This window comes from Miniopterus natalensis, chromosome 6 (genome assembly GCF_054644295.1).
Source record: "Miniopterus natalensis isolate mMinNat1 chromosome 6, mMinNat1.hap1, whole genome shotgun sequence".
Lineage (NCBI taxonomy): Eukaryota > Metazoa > Chordata > Mammalia > Chiroptera > Miniopteridae > Miniopterus > Miniopterus natalensis.
The window spans coordinates 90,203,154-90,215,219 of record NC_142086.1 but is presented as its reverse complement, the minus strand read 5'-3'; the positions used below and the strand labels follow the sequence as shown (position 1 = coordinate 90,215,219).

At 43.4% G+C, this 12,066-nt stretch overlaps 1 protein-coding gene across 1 annotated transcript in view; it reads right to left on the bottom strand.

Annotated features, from left to right (window-relative positions):
- The window catches only part of SYNJ1 (synaptojanin 1), a 64,750-nt gene that overhangs the window by 27,216 nt on the left and 25,468 nt on the right, over positions 1-12,066 (bottom strand). The window contains exons 8-12 of the mRNA XM_087818482.1: positions 11,736-11,832; positions 10,548-10,717; positions 9,481-9,562; positions 7,545-7,697; positions 5,195-5,360 (exon numbers count right to left, since the gene is read on the bottom strand). Coding sequence (XP_087674608.1) covers positions 5,195-5,360; positions 7,545-7,697; positions 9,481-9,562; positions 10,548-10,717; positions 11,736-11,832 — 668 coding nt within the window. The remainder of the gene's footprint in view (positions 1-5,194; positions 5,361-7,544; positions 7,698-9,480; positions 9,563-10,547; positions 10,718-11,735; positions 11,833-12,066) is intronic.

The following is a 12,066-nucleotide window of genomic DNA, read 5'->3' as shown; positions in this document are numbered from 1 at the left end:
AATGCTATTTTATAAGGTACACAATTAGAGACGGTACATTTTTAGAAATACAGCAACTGACCTTCCTATAACTTTCATTCATAGGCCAAAAAATGTATCAATTTTATTTCTCCCCAAAACAAAACCATTTCAGAACATGCACATTTAAGACACCAGCTGCTGACAGGTGGCCTGATGGCTCTTCTACGAAAATGCAATTACGGATGATGGGATGCCGGGGAACGAAGGCCTGGCAAACACCACCCACTTCCCAGCTCACCGGAGGGAAGCGCCCTCCCGGCCAGCGAGGCCGCCCTGGGCGACCTGCCCTCCTCCTGCCTCAGCTGCCCCGTTCCCTGTTCACTCCCTGCTCAGCCACTGGACTCCCGGCTGTTCCTCTCTCTCTCTCTTTTTAAAATGAGGTCCTTAGTTTACTAATCCTCTCATGGATCAAGTCACTGAAGACCCTGTACCCCTCCTTTCCGCAGCACCCACACCGGCCTGTGCAGGCCCCCGACTTTCTCATTCTGTTCCTGGGTTCCTTTCTGTTTTCTTGAGGTCTCCTCTCACACAGGCCATGTCTTGAACGTCTGTGTTTGGGTTCATTTTCTTTGCATGATCCAACGAACCATGAATCATGCCAAAGCCGGTTGTCTTGCCACCACCAAAATGGGTTCTGAATCCAGACACAAAGATGGCACCTGGTGGGGTCTTGGACATCCTGGCTAGTTTTCCCTCAATTTCTGTCTTGGGTACTGCTCCCTTCCCAGGGTGAAGGACATCGGGGACCATCTGTTTCCGCTGAAGTTGTCTGTTGGCCACGAACTTCCTGGTCCGGACAGTTACTGTGTTGTTCATGATGATGGTCAATCTTCAAGCAGCCAGGGAGGAAGAGTCCAGGCTGTTTCAAAAGGACGTCAGGCCCGCTCCCACCGCAGGGCCTTTGCACTGGCGGCTTCCACTGCGGGCCATGCTCCTTCCCCGCTTCCTTCAGGTCTTTATTTTGCAGGGAGGCTTTTCCTGACCACCTCATTAGAATTTGCGTCCTGTCCCTAACCTCCCATATCCTCTCCCTGCTTTATTTTTCTCTATAGCTTTTATCACCATTCACAAATTATGTATTTCATTTATTTATCCTGTAACTATCCATCTCCCTTCACAAGAACGAAAGCTCCACGAGGGCGGAAATGTTGGTCTACTTTGATTCCTGCACTTAGTGACTAGGAGCACCGGTACACAGTAAGTCCTCAAAAGGAAACCGTTCAATGAATGAATGTCCAATACATCTGAAATCCTCCATCTCTTTTACTGCCTATTTCCTTCCTTCTAAAGCTTACTTCCTTTTGGTTAAATTCTCGGCACTTAAAGTGCATGGAACCGTAAGAGGCCTTCCTCTAAAAACAGGTGATGCACTTAACTGGCAGCTAGCCAGTTACCACGTGGCATTATTTTATTCTATTATTTATTTTATGACAAGACACCACAGTTTTGTTGGAGGGAGGCGAACGAGGGGACACGTCAGCACCACCTTCGATCCCAGGGGCACATCCAGCTTTCTGACCCCCTCGCTGTGCAATCTGCTTGTGCAGAGGTGTCGGAGTGAAGAAAGCAGGCTGTTTGCTCCGGCCTGCCGGCCTGGCTGATGGGAAGCTGCTGGACGCAGACGAAGAATCCCTGGTCTCTATAATGAAGGCCCTGCCACTGTCACTATGAACACAGCCCTGCAGTCCTCCTGAGTCTAACCCCACTCTAGAATGACCTAACGGCTGAGACCATCGGCAAGACGAACGCTGCATCGCGTGAGCAAGACGTGCTGCCAGCGTACGAACTAACAAGGTCCGTTTATAAACGGATAAAACGTTTTAAAAAAACCCAGTTTCTCAACTGGCTGGGACCTTAATGTGAAGGAAGAAACGATTCTGTTCAGAGACGTCCGCCCTCAGCACCACACTATCCCTCCATAAAGTGGTTTCGCTGTCCCTCAGATGCACGCGGAGCCTTCCTTTCCTGCATCCTTCTAAAAAATAACCAGTTTCTCAAAACATTCGGAGCAACTCCGCAACACACGTCCTAAGTGGCACCAAATCTGAAGTGAGAGGAAAAGATGTCTTTTCCACTACCTTTCTGGCAAGTGTTTGGCGTTTCAAGACAAGATCCCACCCTGTCCGGAAGGGCAGCGGTGAGACTGCGGCAGAGGGAAGGCGGGCAGAAACCGCGTCAGGCCTCCCGCGCTCAGCCCGCTAACTGCCAGCAAGCCGATGCTCCGTGACACACCTCAGGCCACGTCAGGGCGGGTCTTACAGTCAGAGCGCTCCACCCACAACACGAGGACTGAACCAAAGCCTCTTAGCTCGAGTGAGAACACTGCTGGGCAGGCACGCACGCCAAGGACCGTGCTCTGAGATTAATCCCAAACAGCCCCAGCTGGGTTTCCCACCAGCGTACGGAGGGTCAGGTGCACACTACTGACTGTTAAGAGAAGTATAAAGTGAAATGAAACTAGGTGAGCCGCATTTAACAGGACTTAAATACAGGGTGCACATTTCCTTCTAAATGAAGTTACCCAGTTTTCTCAAATCTAAAATGTTTTTCTCAGGTTAAAACAAGGTATCCATTTGTGCTGTTAGAATCTGAGGGGAAAATAAGAGTTTCCATTTATATGGCTTTATTTACTTACAGTATCACCTTTAGAAAAATAAAGAAACAGTTGCTTTGATGTACAGAGTGATTTTCTATACTGTACCTGACTGCAATGTCTGCTCAGAAACTATGGATGCATTAGGAAGAAAACAAAGATCATTAGTCAAACAGCGAGCCACAGGAAAAACCTAGAGTGTATGACAGAACATTCTCAGGCGGCCTCATTTCTTTCAAGTCCATTTGATGACCTTTTTCTGATGGCTGCAGGACACAGAAATTAAAAGTAACTGACAACAGCTGAAGCAAACCGTTTGCGTCTTAGAAAAACCCAACAGTGACTCTAATGTCAGGGCCTGGGCCTGCTTCTCAGGCTGCTCCTGTGTGTGAGAGCGTGTGTGAGAGCGTGTGTGAGCGTGTGTGAGCGTGTGTGTGCGTGTGTGAGAGGGAGAGAAAGAGTGTGCATGTGCACGTACTTGGAGGGAGAATGTGAACCTGAAAACGTAAGGCTGGAGGATACGGAACACGAGGAAGACACTGCCCTGACATACAGCTTTTAGAATTCTCTCTGTGACTCTCCAACTGATAACGTCAATCAATTCAGTTATAACAAAACACATGCATTCCCAAAAAATCACCATGCTGCGCAAAATTGTGCAAAGTGCCAGCCACAGGACTTATGGGAAGAATGGGGTTAGAGCAAAACCGTCGCTTCGGCAGTGGCATGCCAAAAAGACAGGAACCTGATGGAGACAATAGCCCAGTTTCATACGAGTTAAGTGGTTACAAGGTGCACGCATATTCCTTAAACATGGCACTTCATCTGAAGAAGCCCCAGAGTCTGCCTGCAGCAGTGGGCTCGGGAGGGACGCAGCCGAGTAACTGGGCGGAGGCAGGCAGGGCAGGGTCTCTGACACGCATGAGGCAGCACCAGCGGGAGGGCGTGGCTCTCCGCCAGCTGGGGGCCAAGCAGGGGATGCGCGCGAGGTGTGCGCACACGCGTCTGCGTGCGTTCTACATTCTAGTCGCCTCGCTTCTGCTGCGGCAGTTTCCTGTGTGCACCTGGTGTTATGCCAGCAAAATCAAGCAGGAGCTAATGCAGAACTGGCATTGTGCTCACCAGGTTCCCTAGGGTATCATCCATGCTGGAACTCTCTCCCATTCTTAGAATAAGCGTTTTGGCAGAACTGGCTCTACTTTTTTAAGACACATCTATTTTACATATAGGAAAATGTACAGGAAAGTAAACAGCTGATGGTCAAGTCTGGGAAATTTTTGGGTCCCTCGCTTTTCCTTTCTTGCCTTCAGTTGCTTACTTTTGATGGTTCTTAGCAGTGCCTTTGTATCGAAGGAGGTACAGGTGGAAAGAGGTGTCAGATGCAAACCAGCTAAGTCTCTACTGCTAGAAGCCCGGAAGAAAGCCTGAAGTTAAAAGCGTAGGTAAGATCAGATTTAAATTTTTTTTAATTGTTTTTTATTGATATTAGAGAGAGAAAGGGGGAGAGAAAAACATGAATCAGCTGCCTCCTGCACGCCCCCTACTGGGGCTCGAGCCCATGACCAGGGCCTGTGCCCTGACTGGGAATCAAATGAGCAACCTTCTGGTGCACAGGACGACCCTCAACCAACTGAGCCACACAGGCCGGGCCAGGTTTTGTTTAGAGCTCTAGTGGTCTCCGTCCTCCAGCCTACTTACAGGCCCATTAACTACCCTCAGCCCGTGGAGTTCTGAGAGAGTCCACGGCGACCCGTCTGACCAGACAATTATGCAGGAGCACACTCCCTGATGAGGAGCAGTGTCTCCTACTCGAAGAGAAAGCGGAAGGCTTGGTCTGGACATAACAGAAGAAATAAAAATGTTCCAGGTGTTGAAAAGTTAAAATAGAAAAAATGTGGATAGGACGTCAATTTATTAAGTTTCACAGTGAATGCTGAGCTTTCCCATGAGACTACTTAATGTATATCCACCTGTATGAGCTCAGATTCTTCTGATTTTAATAAAAGATAGTAAAAAACAAAAGCCATCCTGAAAGCCATATATTGATGTCAAATGTTAAAATAGGAAATAGTAGTGTCCAATAATAAGCAGTATTTTAATTATTAATTAATATGATTTAATATTTATTCAAGAAATCACAATGAAAAGGTAAGACTGAGGTAATGGAAACTTCTGGGGTGGTGATTAGCACAATAACCAATATAGGTGTTTTTTTGGGGTTGTTTTTTTTCAGTAAAGCACTTGTTTTCTATGTAATTAGAATACTGAATGCTGGATTAGCTGAACAGTCTAAATTAGCAATACTTAAACCTTTACCCTTCCATCATAATCTATAAAAGTAAACCTGTATGGGCCTCATTTTATGACTAATAACACCGCTGATGATATAAACCTTTTCAAAGAGATAAACTTCCTTTCCAGAATGTAATTTTTAAAAATTACGTCAACATAAAATCCCTCCAAGCCTACTTTAATCAACTCAACCTAAAAATTATTTATGTAAATAAGCTTACATTTACCTCTTGGGCTTTAGAAGGAATATAAATAAAGTGAAATAGGTAAAATATAAAGTACGCATACCACGCAAACTTCCAGTGGTTAATAGTGCTCGTGCTTTGTCAGCTAAATCACTATTTAGAGTATTTCCCAGGAGCAAAACGTCAATGGCCTCTTGCTTGGAGCTGTCAAAGAAGTTATTCTGAATCGTTCTAGTAACAGAACGAGCACCATCTTTTAACTTCCCAGCCTGTTGGGGAGAAAGGAGCATGGACTTTCATTCTAATAATGCTATTTTCACTCAGTAGGTTTTCTGAAACTTAAGGTTTGCATAATTTTACTGTAACAAAGGACCTAATCAATCTATTTTGAACACTGGATCATAGCATTAAAATGGCTCAAGGTGCCTCTGTTTCTTTTCCTCTTGGAGGACAGCTCTGCACAGAGATGGGAAGCTCAGTGCCTCTCTGCACTCACTGATGACACGGACGCCTAACACTGTTCCCTGTGGAGAGAGGAGACTGCAGTGCACTCGAAACAGGAAATCACTTCTCACGGGCACTTCAGACGTGGGGCAGGGTGGGTGGGAAGCAGGGGAGACAAAGGGGAACATGGGGCACTCAGGCTCTTAGAAAAGCTGCACAGGACTTCACTAGTAGAAATTAAAATTATTCCCAAGTAACTTAACTAGTTAAAACTATAACTGAACATAAGAATGAAGGCCTAGTCTAAAAAGAAATTTATAATTACAGTTCCTAAATACAGATTACATGTAAACTATCATCTGTTACATTTTAGGTCATTTTATTGTACCTAAAAATAATAAACTTAAGCTAATTCCTACAGTGAGAATTTATATAACTCTGAATGAACATATATTTACTTAGGCATGTTAGTTACAATAAAGACTTACTTTGATCTTACAGATTTTGATAGTTGTTTAAAAAAAAACTTTTGCCTTTTAGGAAAATACTTTAGTTTGCAATATATTATTTTTATTCCTTAAAAAAATAACAGTAATTGAGGCTTAAAATGTTATTCCCTCCACATGACTCCACACAAAGGATATTAATTGAAAAGACACTCACCATTCATATTACCAGGCAATTAATCAAAAGGAACCCAGAGAAAGGAAAAGAAAGAACAGTTCAGATGTTAGATTTTAGTTCAATGCAGAGAGTACAGCAACATATCAAATTTCGTATCTACCAGGTTAGAGTAGAAGACCACTGACAATACATGTAACCTCTGCGCATATATTGTCATAGTCGCTGCAGAAACAAAAGGCAAGAGAACAATGAAGAGGATTTTAAGCAACAGTTGCAGAGAATCAGGTTTTAATAGCAAGAATTATGTTCTTAATTGAAAGGAATAAATGAAAGTTTAACAATTTCAGGTTTTTAAAAATAGGGATCATTTAAGAAGAAATTCTGCAGATGTCAACATGTATGATTTCTATGAGTCGAACGAAAGAACCTTCTGCAGGTGAGGCCACCACCTCCGGACACAGGTGTGGCATTTTGTGAGACACAGAAGCGGCGGCGGACTTGGAAATGAACAGAAGACTTAGAGATGATGACTGGTCTTTACAGAGTTTCACCTGTTACACTGAAGAGGCTGAATGAGAATTATAAACCTGGTAACTGTTCTTGTTTCTATTCTGAACGAATATGGGGAACTGTAAAGATTTCAATTCAATGGGGGCCAGGAGCCTTAAAAAGTCAATAATGCATATAAAATAACAAAAAATATCTCCAGCATGCTTCCAAAGCCCCTCAATATGGGGCAGATACTAGGGTGGAAAATCGTCTGCAGACAATACCAGCCATTAAAGGTAACAATGAGGCACAGAGTTATAATTAAGTCCATACCTCACACCTCTTCTGCACATTTTGATAGTCTCCTTTTTGAGATAAGGTAGGTAAAGAATAAAAGCTTAACAATCAGGCCCTAACACTGTGCAGCTCACTGCAGGTGCTGCAAAAACTATCCACTGATTTATCTGTCCAACCAGCGTCTGTCACGTCTGTTCAATAGCAGGCACTGTGTTAAGTGCTGGGGACCCAACACCGAATAAGATAGGGCCCTTTATTATGAAGACAGACTGTGGTTAAAAAATCATATTTACAGTAAAAATAAATATAAAAGTAAAACAAATATGCAAAGGAAAAATCATTTAAAAAAAGTAAGCAATCCATACACAGGCCTAGCAGACTCTCACTAAGTAACTAAGTGTGCCAGGCCCCCCGCCAACCTGGGGAACCATCCTCCGTTTGACCAGCCCCAGGACAGAAGGCAGAGTGAAGGACAAGAGCGTGAGGAGGCAGAGTTCTACAGCGGGGCCTCGAAACCCTGTTAACTGAAAAACAGACTGCTGAGAAGCTTCACCAAGAGGAGGACGGGGGTCCTGTCTACGTGACAGGTCCACACTCACCTTGGCCTTCCCCTCCAGGGCTCCGGTTCCCGCGTAGATCTTGCTGATGGAGTCACCGTTCACCGACCACATGGACCGGAAAACTTCCTGAAAGCGAGTCACCAACTGAGGCTTTTCAGCCAGGCCGAGAGCTTCCAGCTGTTGAGCTAAAATCTAGAACAGTGAAAGAGGAACTTCTGTAAGTATATTAAAACCTTAATTGTGATGTACTTTTTAAGAACTACCAGAAGAAAACCAAAAATCTGTAGTTACATGACTATGTGGGACTGGGTCCTGAAAACAACAGTTTACTAGGCTAACTGCACTGTTTCCCACCATCTCTATGTTTAAAGTAAATACATCAATGAAACTTACAAGCAACTTAATACTCCCTTGTAGTAATAAGAGCATCTTTCTGGTTAAATAATAAAATTATTCTTATTAAAATATCCCTATAAATTACCCATACTTGTTGAGGGCTCAAAAACTAAAATCGTATTCAAAAAGCCTATCTATACTGGGTTTGACTGGCTGGGGACTGGGCGCCAGAGCTGTTCTTCGCTAGCACGAGAGTAAAGCAAAGCCAGCCCCAGGACCACCGTTCACTTAGACCACTCTCTCTGTCTTCAAGAAATTGGGCAAAACTGGGTTTCACTACTCGTTCGGTTTTGCCTGCTTTACCAGTAAATTTGGTGACCATTTAACCAATTTCTATACAGGGGAGTATTTCACACCGAACTAGCAACAGCGGATAACCAGTGAAATCACAGTCTGAAAACTAAAACCTGTTACACTTTAAATGAAGCCTTTCAAGTATCTAGGTAAGACTACTCTCAGAATCTAAGTACACTAAATGTACCCAACCAGTTAAAACAGAGCTAGAAACAAACCCGGGCCATGTAATAAGCTCCATCCAAATGGCCAAATGCCTGGTTTCACTTTTCTTGTCTCTGTCATATTTTCTAAGTAAATTACAATGATAAATCTCAATGACAGATTTCAAAAAAGGCAAAACAGTAAAATGTAGTTACTTGAAAAAAACAACATTTCTGTAGCGGAGAATTCTGCAGACTGTAGTTTCATTTTTGAGACAGAAAGAGCCTCAGCTGCAGAGTAATAATTAACCAATATTCTGGCCAAGTGTCAGATCATTAACTGGAGGAAATAAGAACATGTTATTTCCGAGTCCTGTTTTTCACAGCAGTTGAACACTGTGTTAAGTTCCTCTGGAACTAAACAAAAACCCCCGACAGCCTATGGCCCTAACTGCTGCAGAACAGGAGACTCAGCTCAGCACTGCAACCGTCTGCCAACAGCTGAGACTGTGCCTGCATTAGGCTGAGTCTGACGGGTAAGTGGGAAAGAAAAAAGCTTCTATCCAAAGGCTGCTGGAGCATATATGCACAACCCAAGGACACGGACAATGGTGGGGAGAGTGTCTGGGGAGGGGGAAGGAACGGGGGGAAACGGGTCATTGGGGAGAAAAAGGGACATCTGTAATACTTTAAACAAAAATAAAAATTTTTTTAAAAATCCTCAAAAAAACACAAAGGCTGCTGGAGAAGCCCAATCTCATTCACTTCCATTCTTACTAACAATGGTCCTGTTTTTGTAGCTGATTTGCACTGTTACAGACTCTGTCAAAATATAACCCCACGGGAAGGCACATGTGAAAACACCCCCCAATTCCCAAGAAACTGTTCAAATGCAACGCAGAGAACAAGGCCAAATACACAGGAATTTTCTTCTTCCAAAAGCCAGGCAAAGAGGCAGTTACTGGACTAGTACTAACAGCAGGGTTTTAGGGAAAGTTAAGGAAGGACAGAGGGAAACACAGCTCCACAGAGAGGATTCAGAGCAGGAAAGGAGACAGTCAGGTGACACGAGCTCTGGCTACGAGGGGACGGCGGCAGAGAGGCGGCGCGGCCCGGAGCGGCGGGGCGAGGCCGCGCGTTACCTCCAGGCCGAGGAAGGCCTGCACGCTGTTGGTCCGGTCCAGGCAGTCCAGGCAGTTGGTGCGGACCGTGCCGCTCTGGCACCTGCAACGATTCACTCAGGTCAAACAGCTCATCTGAAGCAAAACCAACTAAAACTCAGGAAGTTAAGGTGACTGAAAGGTAGCACCCACTTTCTCCCCCAACTTTTTATGATTATAATTTTCAAACATACAGGAACGGTGAGAGAAGTTTATCCTGCAACAGTGCGCACCCTGCCGCGCCCTCCTCCCGCCCCGCGGCGCCCTCACCGCTCATAACATCAGGCCAGCGAGGGGCTAAGCGTTCCTTCTGGCTCACACCACCAGAGCTCTTTGCACATAAAAGATATCAAATATTTAAGGAATGAATTTTAAAAACCTAAGATCTATTATCTCTACTCACTGTCCTATAAAGTTTCTATAGCGCTGATACTAAATATTGTATACTGAAAAAATTTGAGCTTTGTTTACAAATGTTTACCTCAACCTATATTCTTAATTTCAATATTTTAATACTTACTTTCCTCCTCTTTTATATGCAAAAACTAAAGATTCAAATTATACTAAAGCAGACAATAAGCAGCATCTTTTACTTCTATTTCCATTTAGTTATCCTTATGGAAGTCAAGGAATATTAAAACCTTAGTTCCAAGGGAGAAGCGGAGCAGCCTCATAGACCACAGCCTGAGGCCTGGAGCCTGAAGTCAAGCGCGAACGCTTCCCGGTCACGTGACACGGGGCGGGCTAGAGCCTGTGCCTCAGTTTCCTCGCTGTGAATGGGGTAAGAGCAGAACCCAGCCTACAACTGTTGTCACTGACACATGGAGAACCTAAGCACACTGTCTGGCCCACAGTATGTACCAATGTAAAGTAAGCTATTATTATTACCTGTTGAATTCTAACGAAAGAAAAACAGGCCTGAAATCAAGTATAACAAAGGAAGATATTTTATCTAATTATAGACTGATTTTAAAAAAGGAAATTTAAGAGTAATTTTTAAACTACAGCAAAGTCCCAATTTAAAGGAAAGAGAAACAGAGCAGTCGAACCTTTGAACTTCATTTCCATCGAAATAAAAAAACCCGTAATCTAGGAACTTCTGGACCTGAGGCTTAAGGACACTGTGCAGTTTTTCCGCCTTCCCTCCTTTAACCATCTGATGGTAGTCGAAGTTCACCATCTGCACATCGGCAGCATGTTCAGAAGCCTTCAGATGGCTCTGAAAGTGAAAGGGAAGTATTCATCACAATGGTATAAGCAGAATCCCATCAGTACACGTTATAAATGGAACCTACACTTAAAGCCTAACCTCCCAGAGCTTTATTTGAAGCACAGCAGTCAAATGAAAAGCTACCCAAGGAAGCTGATGGCACACTGTTCCCGAGACCTCCTAGACTACCCTGAAGGTGTGGTGACGTGCTTCAGAGAACTTAATATTCCCTCCTGGTGCAGAAAATGAAAAACCATTTCCAACCACTTGCATTTCATTTTTTATAATCCAAACTTAATAACTGTCTATATCTAGAACAGAATCTCAAAATAAAGTGACTTGTTTTTTAAGACAAAGCCTATAAAACATAAAATTCAGTTCTTACATCTTTGTCCATTATATACAAACGTTTTAAAAGTTTACCATAAAAAGTCATTCTCTAACATATAATCTGTTGGTTAACAATATTTCTTTTACAAGGTTAAGACAAAATAGCTGAATAATTCTGGAGTTCATTAGATTGAATTTAATAAAATGTTTTCTAACCATTTTTTAAGCTTATACTTCTATGTGACATTGTAATTTGTATTAGTTATTGATTCAGTAAGTGTTTATGAAGACTATTTTTTCTTTAGCAGTCAGATGTTTCCTGGCTTATTTTTTACTTGAAATTCTCCTATTTTCTCTCATCAACACGAGAGGTCCCTGTGTGTCCGTCAGTCATCATGCCTGGTTTCTAGGAGTCGGCAAGGTGAGAGCAGGCGAAGGATCTTTCTACCAGCGGAAGATCAACATGGAGGAGGGTGATTCTGTTTCTCCACCACACCAATAAGCCCATTTCAGAAAACAGTGTCAACTGCCTTGAAAACTTTCCACAGTCCCAGTTTCAGCAACATCACCCTCAACTGTCTTCTAACAGCCCCAAAGAGCGAATGGTTCCAAAAGGCACCCAGTCTTCTAGGAAGTCAGCTCCCTCCTGGGAGAGTGTGATGACTCTACTGCATTACTTGTTGAGCATCACTCTTACCTGAAAGGCCTTACTTAGCATATGTTCACCTTCCTTGGATCCGAGCAAATTTATTATTATTTGTTTACCATATAAATTCTTAAGTGTTCTAAAATGCCTATTGAATAAAGAAAGAAAGCACATGTCAAGTGATAATCTAAAATTTTTTTTCAATACATAAGAATCCATCATTAATCAGAACCTAGGCCTGTTTAAATTCACAGAAGTGGGAAAATTGAATACAAATTCATCCACATGGCCTCAAAAACCGTACGACAACTCAGTTAATCGATGTCCTTCCTCCCTGACAATGAACGCTGAGCCCCCACCTGTGCTGGAGCTGCAGGACCAG